Raw genomic sequence first — 17,045 nt, 5'->3', positions numbered from 1 at the left:
TCTTACACAAAAATTACAATAATAATAACAAAGTCTTAACTTAGAATTCCGTATATTTTATCATAACTCTCACTATTATGTTTAGGAAAATTCTACGGTACCCACAGGGTATCGGAACAGTCGTTTTTTTTAATATATATTTTTATTATAATTACTTTATTTTTATTTTTATTTTAATTTAATATTTTAATAATTTATCTTTATAAAAAATTTTATATCTTTATATTATTTTTATATTTTTAAATTTTTATCTTAATATAGCATTTATTATAATTAAATAGTTTAATATTAATATTTTGTTAATACATTTTAGCTTTTCTTTGGTGTTAATTTTTTAAATTTATAATATAAATTAGTTTTTCAGTTGTATTATTTATTATTATTATTTTTAATTTTAATATTTTTATAATATTATTATAATTTTTAATTTTTAATTTTTAATTCTATCATATATAAGTAAAATTTGTTATAAAAAAAATTGACCATTTAATTATTATTTTTTAATTAATCTTTTTGATTGATTCATCTTATATAATTTTTTAATCTAAAATTTATACTGTTTTAAAATTATTTTTTAAAAATTATTTGTTCACATAATTTAAAGTACCAAAATCTTTCAATTTTCATGGGTACTATAGCAGTTTCCTTATATTTATCCTAATGGTTCAAATATTTAATTATAACAAAAAAAAAAAGAAATATCAACTTTAAAAGAAAAAAAATATAGAAAAATAATCATAACTTTCCAAATTTTAGATGCATGAAAAGAACTTTTTAATTTTTAATTTTACAAATTTTAGCTATTATTCATTTACTCCAAACATAATTTATTTTGCAATTATTTTTAAAAAGATGAAATTCGAGAGAAAAAAAGTGTCCAACGATTAACTCTTTCATTTCATTTTATCATGTAAGATTGGAACAAAAATATATTTTTTTTAAAAAACAAAAATATCTAGACGCAGCTCAGCTCTGGTTCCTGATTTCTTTTTATTGTATTTTATTTTATTTTAAGGCTTGTTGCGACATAACGCTCTTCATTCAAACGAACTGAAACGACATATCGCAGAACCAAGGGTTTCGTTTCTTCTCTCGCAACTTTCATTCCTTCTGCTTGCAGATTTCTGCTGCTAAACTGATGAATCAAGCGCCAAAATCCCTATGAATCAATCATCTACCGTTTCAATTTTCCGAAACCTCGCAGTAGCTGGTTCCCTCTCTTTCTCTTTTACGATTTCAGTAGCGCATCTTAGACCCTGAAATTTGATGCTTGTGTCGTTTAGAATATGTTTATGCATTTAATTTTTGGATTTTATTTTATTTTATCTTCGTTTGATTGATTAATTTGGAACTGTAGCGATTAATTCTTTCATCTTAATTTTGTTTAAAAAAATTTGAAGCTGTGCTGAATTTCTAGATTTTTTTTTATAATTATTATCATTATTATTATTATTTATTATTTTAATCTTTCATTTCATCTATTGAAACGTTACAGTTCGATTTATTTATATATGTATTTAGTTTTTCTGTGCTGTTAAACTAATGAAGCCTGAAACTTGATACCCTCGATGCAAGTAGGACTAGCCATTGGTTGAAGAGGTTGGCATTAATTTATTCACGAGTCTGTTTAATAGGCGCTGTAACTGCTAGCCAGTACTTTAATTTCTGCCTGTTTCTGGATATTTGCACAAGTCTTTTTGCCTTGTCTTGATTGTTTGATTCACTGAGATTATTTGCATTATAATCTGACCAACTGTGTTAGTGCAATTACAGGCTTGGAATGATGGATTCGAACTTACCGTCTCCAGCTCATGTCAATTCTGATACAAAAAATGCATTTCGCAAGCCTTCTGGTGATGCAGCTAATAGGAATTATCGGCGTCGGTCACCTATTGAGGGATCACCCCCATCTGATGGTTGGGATCTTTTAAGCTCTTGGTCTTATTTCTTTTAGAAGTTACCATGGTATTGTGATGAGCTAATTTGCTACTAATATTGGTAATTTGGCATTTGAAACTTTTTACTGTGTGATGTTCATGCTTGGTACTTCTTGTGACGGAAATTAGATAGGTGGTACTTTTAATATTGTTATCACATGCCGAATTATCTAATTTATGGGATTACTATACTCAAGGTTGATTCACTGTGTTTTTAGACTGCAGTTTCTCATGTATCTGAGAAAACTGATACTGTGTGTTGTATGCTTGTGATAAGCATAAGATGGGAATGTTGTTGCGGTTTCAAAAAATTTAAAACTCATGCACTGATAGCATGCATATTCTTTTTCTTTTGGCTGTCTATGTGGTTAGTGTTTTGGAAAAGATTTTAGTTAGTATGGCATGAATTTATTTTGCTATAGCTGGAATATAGTTTTTTCTCTAATTAAGGTGGGGATATACTGTTAACACTCCATTGTTATAATTTTTATGGAATTTCTTGATGGAGGAAAATTTGGAAAGGAATTATTTACTTATTCACATTGAGTAGTTTTTCAGTGGTGAAGCTTATGTGCTGAGGTGATCTTATTTATTATTTTTATGTGCAAGTGTGATAGTTAGTTCCTAGTACTCCCTGTTTTCTTTTGTCTGATTGAATATCTTCTCTCTTTCGCTTATCTGATATTGTTTTTATCAATATCTTATTCATCGTCTTTGATTGAAAGTTTTATCACTTGTGTCATGGAGCATGCTGTTAGTTTCCTAAAATTTGTTTCAGTTCATAGAATGTATGCTTGAAAACATAAATCCTAGCAGAAATTATGCCCTTGTAATCTTATGTACTGCAGTGGCACGAGTTAGCATTTTAAATTTAAAAGACCAAACTTATTTTATTCTTAATTAGAAATCTGATTTTGTTTTCTAGTATGGTCGAATGAAAATTTTAATTAGATTTCTTAGCTTGAAAATTTTCAATCGGACTAATTTTTAAGTAGATACTGTATGGCTTAGCCTATAATTTTTATGTTTTGCTTTAAATAAATTGGAATGGAATTACATCTGCGTGTTCTTGCATATTTTAAATGTTGTAGGATAGGAATGTTGAAGGGGAGGTGGTATGGCCTAAACAATACTTAATGGCTGTATGGCCTCTCCGTACTTTTCCCTCCCTTTTGCTTCCAACTTTTTTCTCTTCTTACCCTCCTTGTCATATAGCCAAGGGTATTACTGATTACAATTTACAACCCAATTCCTGCTTTCATCCCTTGTGTTTCTCCATCTGATTTAGCATTACAATACTCCCCTGCTGAAAGATTCACCTTGTCCTCAAGCTGAAGATTTGGAAAAACAGCCTGGAGAAAGACATCGAAACAACTTCCCATGTGCATATCTCAATCTGTTTAACTGTTATTTTAGGCCGGGTAAAGGTGGTTGTCTACAGGCCTTTAAACCTTTAGAAGTGAAGCAATATTGGATGCAGTGGCAGACCTTAGTTGGGGTGGGGGGCAGTCATGGCCTCCTCAAATTTTTTGTTTTCCTTTTCAAATGTGTGTATATATATTATGTTATAAATTTTTTTTGAAGTATACGTATTTAAATATTGTGGTCCCCTCAAAATATTTTCACAAGATCCACCTTGCTTGAATTTTTAAAGCCTAGTGTAGCGTCACATGAAAATGTTATGAGCCCTTGTGTTGGACTGAATCATGGGGATTCCTTACAACCTATAGTGAAGGCAAAGGAACAAACTTATCCTTGATCGAGTCTCTCTTGAACCAACCATGGAAGTTTTTTAAAGAAAATAGTTTCTGATGATCTTATTCTAGTCATAAAGTGCCTTTTTTAAAGGCTATGAATACTAATTAGATATCCTTATTGAATCATAATTGATAGAATCATATCTACATATATTCTAACAAAATCAAAACCAAAATTCAAAACTACGGCGATAAGGATTCTAATATGCAGATCCTTATCAAAGCATTCTTATTGAATTACAAAAGTAATTCCAAATTATTAAGAAATAAAAATCTAAAATTATCCTAATATGAAAAAAGAATAAAAATATGAAATTATCCTTCACGGTACTTAGAAGTAGCATGTAGCTGTCTATGTAGCTGTATAAGAGCAAGACGAGAAATAACATAAAAGGTTAGGAGGGGGAGAATTAGTCATGGGAGTCAGGAAATCCCAACAGAATCATGACAGTTGGCACAGAGGCAATGAGTGAGGGGATTTAGAAATCAAAGGGCAGTGATAACAAGGGAGAGTAACACTGATAGAGAGCTAAAAGCTACAGCTTCTAGAATCAGTACAAGCATCGTATGATACACAATACGTATTGTATAATACGATAATGGAGCCAGCGATTTGAATCACAAGGAGACTCGTTTTGGTGCATGAATTGCATCCAAATTGCTAATCAGATCAAAGGAATTACAATATCGTGCTGGATTGCCAATAGAAGTATGTTCTTGCCAATAGGTGACATGAATTCTCAAAGGTTTCACCCTACTTGATTGCCATATCCTTATGTTTTAGTAATTTGGTCTATTCGATAGAAGTGTGTTCTTGCCAATTAGGTTAGGATTGCAGGTTAGCTAACATGTGAGTCGGATGTTGATATTGAGCCAATGCAATAGCAATAGCTTGTTGCTTGCTATGAGATATGAAAGTGTATATGAATTGTGAGGAGTAGCTTCTGAATTAGCCAGGCCATGCAAATGGTTGCTTAAGGGGAAAATAGTTTGTTGTGAATGTGATGGAATGGATGTTAATGGCCAGTATGTTTGAATAGAAGGCACATGCAAAGCTTTTGATGCAGGAATAGGATTGGAGTAAGTGTCTTGTAGATCTAGCATAAGACCAAGTATTCTAATGGGATAAATTAGACCAATGAGTAGCATCTATTTTTTTAAAAGCCCCAACAAGTAATGTAACATTTTGATCATACTGATAGGTTGGTTTATAATAATTTCCATTTTATTAGAGGGATGAGATGTTCATGAGATAGGTTCAAACCCAATTGTAGCAAGGGCATAAGAATTTGGAAGATGTTGGCTAGCATTTACGGGTGGATGTTTGAACAAATGTGGCTCCACCAAGGCCAAGGTCTCAATATTACTTCTTACATGCACTGTCTCACAAAAACCTTTAGAAAGAGAAATAGTGAGACTGAAAAAAAACAAAGTAGATTGAAAAAGTAAGAAAAAGTGTTTACATTTGATTTCAAACTCATTATTTGACTCGAGAGTTTATAAGAATTTAAACAAGTTTTGAAGATTTTACTTGAAAAAGAGTATGTTATAAAGTTAAGTTGTTTTCTCTACTTACGATCGCAAAATCTTTTACTAGTTAATTCGAGAGTTTGATAACCTTGGCCCCATTTGATAAAGCCCTTCAAGCGTTTAGGTTTCAAGGAAGATTTGGGTCTCCTTGGGCCCATCTTAACATTATTCTTAGGATTTAAGCACAAGAGGAGAGTCCAAACCAAAAGACTAGTCCATTTGGTAGGAGAGCCTCATGGCTTAAGTACCACATCAAGCTTCTTATGTTACTCAATGTGAAACTTCTAATATTGTCACCCCTTTTAAGAGTTGACATCCATGGAGACTTTCACTCAATCGACATTGATCCAATAGTAGTTATTTTCTCTTTGACTACTTTACTCGCCTATTAGTATTCAGTGTTGTACTTTAATCCAGCCTATAAGTGGTCCATTTTGTAGATCAACTCTCAATGAAAGCACTAATTGTTAAGACATAAGCACAACAGGAGAGCTTAACTCAAAAGACTAGTTCATTCAGTGAGAGAGCCTCATGGCTCTAGTATCACATCAAATTTCTTTTGTTATTCAATGTGGAACTCCTAACAAATACACCATAAGAAGAGAAAAAAATAAAGAGAGGGTGAGTTGCACTAGCCATATGTAGCTGTCATATTTTCTTTCATTTTTAGCTTTGTCCCCATTTTCAGGGGATTTTGTCAGCTGTAGGAGTATGAGTTCCACTCCCTTAGTTTTCTGATAATATTCACTCATTTCCTGTTCTAACAAAATCCCTAAAATCACCTATTTTTCAGAAACAAGTTGGGTGACCTGACCTGTTCTGTGTGCACAACCTGCTGTGCAAGAATTGCACAATGTGACTGAGTTGCAATTCCTCCAATACTGAAGCGATTCACATGATTGAGCAAATAATTCAAGGTCAAAAACCTCTGATTGTGATATGTATCAAACTATGAAGATTTTGTATCATATCAGGATACAAGTTGTATGATATATGCAATTCTAACTACAATGGTGCCTAACAACCTGCCTTTCATCTTCCTCTTTTTTTCTTCTAAAAAGCCAAAAGTAAGTGTCTTTAATATTCGTAGCCACTTAAATGATTTACTGTTCATATCGGTTAATTGTTTTAGTGCGTGATTGGACACACACCCAACACATATGTATATTAATAAAATCATGTCAAATATCTTCAATCACACAGAAGTTGTGAATGGTTGCTTCTTTGAAACGTATGTAAAAGTGTAAAACAGAGGGAGACACAAAAGCAAACACGCTGTTACTAGTTCCTGCCTCTTATGTATTGAATATCATTCTATGCACATTTTGGCATAAATTATTGTATTTTAAACAGTTCACTTTTGAGTATGCACTAGTATCAATGTCCTTGTGCTGCAATTTGCCATAAACCATTTTGATCCAGAAGTATCTCTAAGAAATTGTGGTATGCCAAGAAATGAAATGAGAAAGAAAAGGAAGATTTTATTTCTTGATTGCAAAGAAAAAAAAATGGAAGATGTAACTTCCCCCCAAGGGACTTTAGAAAGGATTTTTCCTTTCACAAAGAGCTAAAGCTCAATTTACAAAAGAACATATAGGAATCCATTTTCTCACCTTCAGTCCTCCTATTTATTTATGACACTAACTCACTATGACTAATATTTAACTGTCCCTTCTCTGGTGTTTTGCCTAATATACAGCTCTGCAATACTGATCAGTGTTACGAAATTCAATACTAAGCATGCTGCATATGAAGTAAGACTTGAATAAATAAGTTTATGCTCTTCTCAATATGCAGTTAGTCCTAGGCATGGACATAGCTCAAGTCCAAATCCAGTAAGAGAAAATTCTGCAAGAGTCTCTCACCATCATTCAAGGAAGTATGATGACAGGGAACAAGGCCAACAATATGGAAGAAATCACTATGGAAGAAGCAGTGATTCTCTTAGACATTCTGATAGGCAGTCATCCAAGAGTTCCTATGGTCACTTTCGGCATGAGAAGTATGCCAATGAAGATAGATATCGTGAGAGGCCATTGTCTCGTTCTGGACATGAGTCAAGGGATGGTCATATGAGAGATGAGAGTGATAGCAGGTCAAAAAACTACCAGCACGGTGTGGACAAGTATTCACGTGACAAATATGACAGGTCTGATCATAGAAGCAAAGAAAAACGTAGAGAAACATACTTGGAGCATCAGAAATATAAAGATATAGATTCTTCATATGACAAATCTGTATCTGGCAAGAGGCTTGCACTGTATGGTGAGGTGGAGAAGGAGGGGCGTTCAAGGGACTGGGATGGTCGAAATGAAAGAAGAGATTCCCGCAGAAGTTCAGGGGATTACAGAAGTGAGCAAGCAGTCTGCTATTCAGATTCATGGAACCAAAGGGATGACTCAGGTCCACAAAGAGATGGCAAATTTAGTCTGAAAGAAGCTTACAAGAGTGAACAGGAGTCAAATGATCAAAACCATCCATGGGAAGGAAAAAGAAAACATGATGACCCTGAGATTGGGAAGGGCAAAGACTGGAAAACTAGGAAAACAGGCGAGCAGTATGGTATTGAAGATAAAGAATCTTCTGGAACAAAACTAAAGTTGTTTGATCCTGTCAACGATGACAATTATAAAAAAGATGGTATTGTTTACATATTTTTTGTACCGATTCTTGATATGATTTGTACTTATAGGTGATTATTGTATACTTTTTTTTGTCATGTACTGAAGCTGATGAAAGTAAGACTTCAAGTTCAAAGCTTTCTCATGAGAACAAGGCAGATTTACAGGCTGCCAAGACCAGTGGCTTTGATGGTGACAATGATCTGGATGCTGCAAAAGTTGCAGCCATGAGAGCTGCTGAATTAGGTATACACTACTTAACCGGAAAATTCCCCGACTTTTAGGTTATGGACATGTGTCCGGTATTCTATGATTGATTGGATTCTTATGAATTGAAGATTCATGATTTTAATTTTAACCATTTGCTGAAGTCGAATTGATGTGGATTTGGAGCATGCCATTGACTTGGTTTTTCTTTTTCTAAATACATGTCTTCTATTAAGTCCTTACTTTTATTTTGCCCATAGATTAGTTTATTTCTCCTAATAATCTGTGTTGAAGTCTTCAACATTAAAAAATGGTTTTAGTAAAGCAGCTAGATACACGAGACTGAAATGAAATTTTATATCACATGGTTGTTGTATTCATCTGGAAATTTTGGTGTATGACAGTTAATAGGAACTTAGTTGGGGCTGGTTGCTTGACTACTGACCAAAAGAAGAAATTGTTGTGGGCTGGCAAAAAGAGTACACCAACTGAAGAGGTATTTTATGTTTTTCTTTTTTTGGCAGCATTCTTACCTTCACATATAGCATGGTATAAAAGACAGTAATTTTTTATTTGGGATTGATGCTTAATGAATGATTCTGAAGTTAAAATGAACTATATTAGTGTAATTCACATTTTAGGCTTCCGTTTCTTTGGAAATAGTGCTTTACAATTTAGATAGCACCAATGTGAAGTTTTGAGACCAGAGGTTAAAAGTGCACAGGTGATGATGACCAGTTCTACAATACAAATTAAATTTATTGTGTAGGAATACTAATAGGAATCTGGTTCTTATTTGAATGAGAATGTATTGTATTATTGAATTGAAACAGTATAAGATTCTGAAGAAACAGAGCAATGCTCCCAGCGAAGGGAAGATTTCCTTTAACTCCAAGCTAATGCCAACTTATCAACAACTGAAAAAGATCCCTCTTCACTTCCCCATCTAACCGAATACATAATTTCCACTTTACCTCTTTCTTTTTCTTCTAACTAATCTCCCTCCTAAATCCTTTTCTTGGGCCTTAGAGAATATACCAACATAGGCTTGTCAGTACTAGACCTATCCTTTGTAGCTTCTGGGTCAGCTGTGTAGATTGATGATTTGAAAGATAGAAGCCTATTATTGAGATAGACAGCTGTATGAAAAGCATTATCCCAAAAAGAGATAAGCATGGAGGCTTGAGAAAGTAGAGATAGGCCCATTTTAACTATATGGAAGTGTTTACATTCAACTAAATGAGTTGGTTAGACCCAAACCCACATTCTTAGAGAGATATAGCTTGGATCAAACCTGTGAGAGCAAACAAAGGCATCATGTCTAGGTTTATGGAAAACCTGAATCAACCTCCTCTACCATGATAACTAAAATTTCTTGAACCAGCAAATTGAGGAAAAATTAGAGGAGGTAGTGTTTGGCTTAAAACTAACCTGAGAGGCACTTGTATATAGAATCTGAAACTTTTGATGCCCGTGATATTAAGTGAGACAATATCATTTACTGATTTGAAATTCTCAGTTTGATGTTCATGTGCCATAAGAACTGAAGAGCTTCAATTTCATCGAGAATATACTTTGTCCATGACACAACAATTTCTCTTTGATCTTGCAACTTTTACCCCCAAAAAATATTTTAAGGACCCAAGGTTTTAAAATCAAACTTTGCAAGTTTTCGACTAATTTATTTCACTGAAATCATCTTTAGTAGTCGCAATGTTGTACTGTTGAGAGTAATGTGAATGGAGAGAACATATTCCTTATGGATTGCAAAGCAAAAGATGTGTTTAAATACAAAGTAGTGGGCCTAGGCCCATAAGATAAAAACTATAAGATAAAAAACTATAAGATAAAATTATATCTAACACTCCCCCTCAAGCTGGTGTATATAGATCATATGCACCAAGCTTGTTACAAATATAATCAATCCTAGGATCCCGTAATGATTTGGTGAAGACATTTGCCAACTGATCAGTAGAGTTAACAAACTGAGTAGTAATGTCCCCAGATAAAATCTTCTCACGAATGAAGTGACAATCTATTTCAATGTGTTTGGTCCTCTCGTGAAATACTGGATTTGAGGCAATATGAAGGGCAACTTGGTTATCACATATGAGAGTCATCTGTGTAACTTCGCCAAATCTCAGTTCTTTAAGCAACTGTTTGAGCCAAATAAGCTCACACGTAGCAGAGGCCATGGCACGGTATTCTGCTTCTGCACTAGATCTTGCCACTACATTCTGCTTCTTACTTTTCCACGAAATCAAGTTATCACCAATAAAGACACAATAACCTGAGGTGGATCTCCTGTCAGAGGGAGAGCCTGCCCAATCTGCATCTGAGTATCCCACAACTTGGGTATGATTGTTGTAGCCATATAATAAACCTTTTCCTGGAGCACCTTTGATATACTTCAGAATGCGGATGACTGCATTCCAATGTCCTGCACATGGAGAATTGAGAAATTGACTCACCACACTAACCGCAAAAGAGATTACCGTGAGATAGTTCAATTTCCCAACCAGTCTTCTGTACCTCTCAGGATCTGAGAAAGGCTCTCCCTGACTTGGTAGAAGTTTAGCATTAGGATCCATAGGTGTATCAACGAGCTTGGAATTCATTAGCCCAGTTTCCTCTAAAATATCCAATGCATACTTTCTTTGAGATATTACAATTCCATTTGTAGATTGCGCTACCTCAATCCCCAAGAAATACCTAAGTTTACCAAGGTTTTTTGTCTGAAAGTGATGGCAAAGATGTTGTTTTATCTGAGAAATGCCATGATGATCACTACCAGTGAGAACAATATCATCAACATATACTATCAAGTAGATGCACCCAGCAGTGGAATGTCGATAAAAGACCGAATGATCAGCTTCGCTTCAAGTCATACCAAACTGTTGGACTACAGTACTGAATCTACCAAACCATGCCCTTGGAGACTGCTTAAGACCATAAAGTGATTTGCGGAAAGGCGGCGGACGGCGGCGACAACGAAGAAGAAACCCTAAAAAAAATAGGAAAAAATTGCCGGAAAGAGACACGACAGGATGGGTAGCCGGAAAACGGAATGAGACACCTTCTCCGGGCACCGATGAACAGTGGGTCCACCGGGAGGTCAAGGATTAGGCTTTGATACCATGTTGAGAGTAATGTGAATGGAGAGAACATATTCCTTATGGATTGCAAAGCAAAAGATGTGTTTAAATACAAAGTAGTGGGCCTAGGCCCATAAGATAAAAACTATAAGATAAAAAACTATAAGATAAAATTATATCTAACATGTACAATTAAAAAAACCATTTTTGCTCTAAAAGTGTTTTACAAACATTGTATGGTCACTTTGATATTGAACTTATTTTGTTTCTTAGCAAATTTGGCAAATCTCTCAAACTAATCTCTAGGTGATTGTCTTAGAGATACTTCTGAAGATTGCATACCTTTTGATTAAAATGTGATTCAAAACCTAAGGGTGCATCCACGTAGACTTCTTCCTCCAAATCCCTTTTTAAAAAGGCATTTATCACATACAGTTGTTGTAATGGCCAATCTAAATCTATAGGTAATGACAAAAGAACACTAATGGTTTTTAACTTAGCAATTGGGGCAAAGGTTTATATCTATCATTAGATCCATCTGCCTTATGTTAAACACCCATTTACACCTTACAATTGTCTTTCCTCTAGACAAGTCCTCTTTTTTCCAACTTTGAAGTCTGATTTTCCTGAGTTTTCTTTCTAAAATTGCAATGCATATATGCCCTCTTCTCAAGTGAAATCTATTTAATTCCAATGTTTATAGTTAACCTCTTTAGTTGATTCCTTAATCAAAGCTATATTATGTACGAAATTATAAAAAAAAATGTCCTTGGTTAACATATCTATGGCTAGATTAAAACATTGCCTCAATGTTGGGCTTTGCTATAAACCATTCTTACAAGTCCTTAGTCTCGCCTCTAGGAGTTCCCATCATACATGTGTTGTATAGCTCGAGCAAACACCTTACTTTGCCTCTGCAACACTTTTGATGGAACTTGATCATATGCTTTTTCCATGTCTATAAAATTCATATTTAAGTCTTTCTTTGTTTCAATACCTTTTCATGTAAGATAAATAGCTTCCATTGTATACCTTCATGGCATAAGTTCAAATTGATTTTCCACTATCCTAGTCTCTTAATCTATTTTCAATAACTTTTTCCCCATAATTTCATGGTGTGACTCATAATTTTTTATCTCTTCATAGTTTATACAATGAATATTTTTCAAATTGTTATATAAACTCTTGTAAATTGTTTTGCATCAATTATCTTTATAATTCTCTTATATATAAATAAATTTATTCTGCTGGGTGGAATAATCACTCAAGTATATTCAGAAAATGATATCTCCATTTGTCTTTTTTTACTGTCCTCTTGGATTTTGAATCCTTCCATAAGGGTGATCCTTGCCCATAGTGAAAAGTTTATAAAAATAGTTATCTTCACTTTCTTTGATATCTTAATTTATAACCATTAACCAAAATTTTCTTTCTTTCCTTGGTACATTTAATATCCTAACTTTGTTTCCCTATTTTTGACAAACATATATATCTGTTTTCTTCTTTTTTCCAAGATCTTGGCAAAGCTTTCGGTTGTGGCACAGTCACAAGTCACAACTTTCCTTTTCTCATTAGAGCCTTTTGATACCTTACCCATTTTTTTCCCGATAATGTTTTTATTGCTGTATTCTACAAAATTATTCTCATGGAACGAGGTTGTGTGAAAAATATAATGTCACCTTTATTAGCTTACTTAATGTGATAAATAATTAAATTTTTTTGGAAAGTTATATTGAAACTAAACATAAAAATCTTTGATTCTCAAGAAACATATTTAACTATTTCCTAGGATATTTATGACCAATTAAACAAATTTAAGTCATTCATAGGAATCATCCAGGAATCATGGTTTCTACTTTCTAGGCATGAAAATCTTTTCCTTTTAGCAACTGCATCCTTAAGGTACCAATATTTCAAGTATCAAACCTAATTAGGAATTCCTTAAGTAACTTCTTATGACTTTTTTGTCCAGAAAAGTGATAATACCCTTGCTCATTTTGATAAAGACTTCTCCATGTGTTTGATCGAAAGTTTAGTGTTGTGTAGTAGTAGTTGCCAATTCTTAGATAATACCAATTTAACTCATAGTATCCACAAGTTATGAGTAGGGTATAGTGCCTTTTTTCTCCCCTGCGTATTATGGGTTCTTGTTTAGCAGCTATCATCATGCTTTGGAGATGCTTGCCAGTATGGTATAGTTATTGTTGGCATCATTTGAGATTACAAATGTTCATTTTTGTTTACATTAACAAGTTCTTCAATTGTGCACATGATGAAGTCATGCTTTGTTGTGAACCAACATCCGCAACTAGGTGAGATCAGCCCCAGTGTGAGGGTAAAGGTGATGCACATTTGTGCTACAACATGGATTCATCAAAGTTGAAACATCTAGTGCATGTTTTGGTTAGGATAAATTTTGATGAAATAATTGGTCTTTTTTCCTTTGTTTCAAAAGCACTCAGATAACTGATAAATAGTTAGTTATTTTTCCAAAATACTCTGAAACAGAACTAAACATGCTTTTACTCTTACCTAAAGCTGCAATGACCTCCAGTTGAGTGGATCCTTTTAGATGTAGTCTAATGGACCAGTGTTGTATACACCATAGATATAGAGTATAGATGAGTGCAAGTGGTGCAAGTCAATTGTGTCTACCTATCTGTAATCTGTTCCAGTTTTATGATATGGGTAATAGCATAAGCATTTGTTTTTGCATTTCCTAAAACTTGGTACTAACAATGCAATTGGTGGTTGTAGTATGGGAATCATCGTTGGGATACAGCTATGTTTTCTGATCGTGAGCGGCAAGAGAAATTCAACAAACTCATGGTAAGTCTTGATTGAGGCAATAATTAATTACAGGACAGGATAGGATTGTTATTTGTTAGTGTTTCTTCACCTACTAACTCGGTTTGAGTCTGAGGTTGTGTTTGTGCCTATGGCAAATTGTAGGGTGTGAGAGGCGAAGCTAAAGTGGAGCAGAATTCCAACCAAGACACTCTCCGAGCTGAGAAGCAGAAGGAAGTTCAGATCGATCTAGAGAAACAATACACTGCAGGTCTTCGACGAAGAGATGGCCGCACAGTTGGCTTAGGCCTTTAAACGTTCACTTATGTTTCAAGTATCACCCCGTGTTTGTTTGGGAGTTTATATATCTGCATCATCACTTAGCAGCTAGTGGGATTTCCTGATCTAGACAGGCCATGTTATTTCTACGGAATTTCTTATCGTCATTGTACCTAAATTTTTGTTTTTATATCAAACTGGCTTGGCTTAGGTAATTTGGTTTTCTTAAACCCCTGATTTTATTTCTGTTACCGGGTTGGAATGAAATATGTCTAGCAGATGCAACAAGTCTACTGGATTATGAATTTTCAAGTCATTCCGGATATTGTTAATTGTCTGTCAATTTGAGAAATCAACTATTAGGAATGGGTTTTCATAATGCGTCAGCAGAGGCCCAATTTCATACCTTTCCGTTATACAAATGTCTTATTTTTTATGCCTAAAAGGCTTATAGTGTTTTTGGACGAGGAATTTTACAAATTCAAGGAATTTTAAATTCTTGGTATTTGAATTATTTTGATTTCAATTTTTATCATTCTTTAAATATTTTATTTGGATGAGTCAATTCAAATTTTTTAAATTTTAAATTGTTAGGTTGAATATGATAATTTGATTTTATCATAGTGAAATTGATTTTAAAAATATATTTATATGTTGAGATTTTTAAATTAAATTTTATAAAAAATAAATATTAATCCATTTTAAAATATTTAATAATTTTAAAAATTCATATTAGATAAGATTTAATAATTTTAAAAATTAATATAAGATAATATTTAATAATTTTAAAAATATTTTTGAATATCCAATAATTAAAAGAATGAAGAGATAAGATAAAAATATATAGGTGAAACAAGAAAAATAAATATGATAAATTTTAAATTCTCTCATTTTTTAGAGAATTTGAAATTCTATTATTTTAGGGAATTTCACAAATGTTTGGATTTCAAATTCTTTGTAAATTCTTCATCTAAATAAAACATTTCACCTCAAGGAATTTGAAATTCTTCAAATAAATGAATTACCCTATATAAATTCTTCGTCCAAACACATCATTAAGTCACTTAAAAATTGAAATTGAGGTAATTTATAAATAATCTTCTTCCTTAATCTTAATCCACCAAGGTGTCTTTTAAGAAGTTGTGATGGCTGACAAGTGTCAAAAAAGATAATATTTTCAATGTAGTAACTTTAATGATGTAAGTGAACTTATGATTGGAATATTGGTACTAGTAGGATCTAGATTATTCTTGTTCCTTAGTCTAAACTATAAGACTTATTTTGATATGTTTAAAAGTCTTACATCTCTTAAAAATTAAGGTTAAAGATATTTTATAAACATCATTTCTCTTTAATCCATCAAAGTACTTTTTTATGGACAAAATCATGACAGATTAACAAATATTAAAACAAACAATACTTTAAGTGAGGTGATTTTAATGATGTTAACAAACTTAGGAATGGAACACCTTTACTTTATATGAATTTTCACATTTCTTAATATATCATGATCTATTATCTATTTTAATATTATATAATTTATTCTTTAAAAATGTTTAATAATTTTATTGTAAGGGTCATGAATTTTATTTCTTATCAAATAAATTTTTTATTATTACAAAAATAAATATTATATTTCTTTTATATTTTTCTTTTGTTACCAAAAGGAACACATTATAAAATTTTAATAATTTTGTTAATTAGCTATTGAAATGAATTTGACCACTATAATAATTATCAATAATAAAATGTTTACTTTTTAATTTTATTGTGTTTTATGATTGAATTTGTGATCGATTGATATTTTAGCCACTGAAACTAAATTGGTTGCTAACTTATATACAACTTTGTTGCTAATTGGTCGCTAAAGGTTGAACAAATTAAGACTTCCACCAAAGCTTATTAACGATGGATTTAGTCATTGAATTTAGTTACCGAACATATTTGGTCTCTAAATCAGTTGCTAAATTAAAATAGGGACAAATGAATTTTTGTTGCGAATTCAATGACTATTAGCGATTGAAACATATTCGGTGGCTAAATTTGGTGGCTATTTAGACTTTTTCTTGTAGTGAATGTTAGCTTAATTATGAAAACATAATCGTTTTCTTCCACCTAGTGTGTTTGACAAATGAAAAATCATATTGTTAGTGTTGTAAATTGTAAAATGAGAAAGCAAAAGGAAAAAAAAAAAAAAAAGAAGCAAACATGAATTGTCAGATTTAACAGTAACCAAGTATGAACAATATGCAACAAAACATATAACCTAAAAGTCGACTACACATGTTGACTCACATAAAATGAACAAAATATGCACAAACAAGGATAGATAAAAAAGAAGAGGGACTTAGTTCCATATAAGAAAAGCCTTCCATGGCTTTTAGTAGTGTAACAAAATGTTCACTTTGATTACTAACTCCCCTATTGATATTCACAAATAAGTAACATGAGTTGGAAATGTTGAATGAAGTGCACCTAGTGTTTTATTAAACTTACACGTGGGCATTGTGATGAGTCTTCGAGGTTGATGTTTTGTAATCATGGGTAGTGTGAGATGAATTGAAAGAAATATGTGGTAAATGTGTGGTTTTTTTGTCGTAGTGTGAATGGAAAAAAGATGTATGTTACATGTGTGGCAACATTTTGAAGATGTAGTAGCGAGAGCGTTATGATGCAGACTTTGATTTTTAAGCTAAGAGGGTGAAATGAAAAATAAAATAATAAAAGAGCGGGAACATGTGTGATGTAGGAGGGAGAAGTTGATGTTTGAGGAATGTGAAGGAGCGAGAGTAATGAGTGATGTTGTGGAAGAGAAAATGTGAAAGAAAATAT

At 32.8% G+C, this 17,045-nt stretch overlaps 1 protein-coding gene across 3 annotated transcripts; it reads left to right on the top strand.

Moving 5' to 3' along the window:
- The first annotated feature begins 1,006 nt into the window (after positions 1-1,006).
- LOC109805491 (pre-mRNA-splicing factor) lies at positions 1,007-14,618 on the top strand. Of its 3 annotated transcripts, none has more exons than XM_020367577.3 (7): positions 1,007-1,210; positions 1,774-1,916; positions 7,022-7,864; positions 7,954-8,091; positions 8,457-8,548; positions 13,905-13,976; positions 14,071-14,210. In XM_020367577.3, the coding sequence occupies exons 2-7, from the start codon at positions 1,781-1,783 to the stop codon at positions 14,104-14,106; spliced, it is 1,317 nt and encodes a 438-aa protein (XP_020223166.1). In that variant the 5' UTR covers positions 1,007-1,210; positions 1,774-1,780; the 3' UTR covers positions 14,107-14,210. The 3 variants fall into 3 exon arrangements, with proteins under 3 accessions (XP_020223166.1, XP_029128712.1, XP_020223165.1); XM_029272879.2 differs by having other exon boundaries at positions 14,065-14,210; XM_020367576.3 differs by having other exon boundaries at positions 1,009-1,210; positions 14,100-14,618.
- Positions 14,619-17,045: the final 2,427 nt, after the last annotated feature.

The sequence above is a fragment of the Cajanus cajan genome, chromosome 7 (genome assembly GCF_000230855.2).
Source record: "Cajanus cajan strain Asha chromosome 7, NIPB_CcT2T_4, whole genome shotgun sequence".
Lineage (NCBI taxonomy): Eukaryota > Viridiplantae > Streptophyta > Magnoliopsida > Fabales > Fabaceae > Cajanus > Cajanus cajan.
Note: the sequence above shows the minus strand (reverse complement) of the source record. Positions and strands in the feature narration are given on the sequence as shown.

Coding starts and splice junctions, on each gene's coding strand:
- LOC109805491 (XM_020367576.3), top strand. CDS start 1,781: ATGATGGATTCGAACTTACCGTCTCCAGCTCATGTCAATTCTGATACA. Junction 7,865..7,953: donor TGACAATTATAAAAAAGATG/GTATTGTTTACA, acceptor CATGTACTGAAG/CTGATGAAAGTAAGACTTCA. Junction 8,092..8,456: donor CATGAGAGCTGCTGAATTAG/GTATACACTACT, acceptor GGTGTATGACAG/TTAATAGGAACTTAGTTGGG.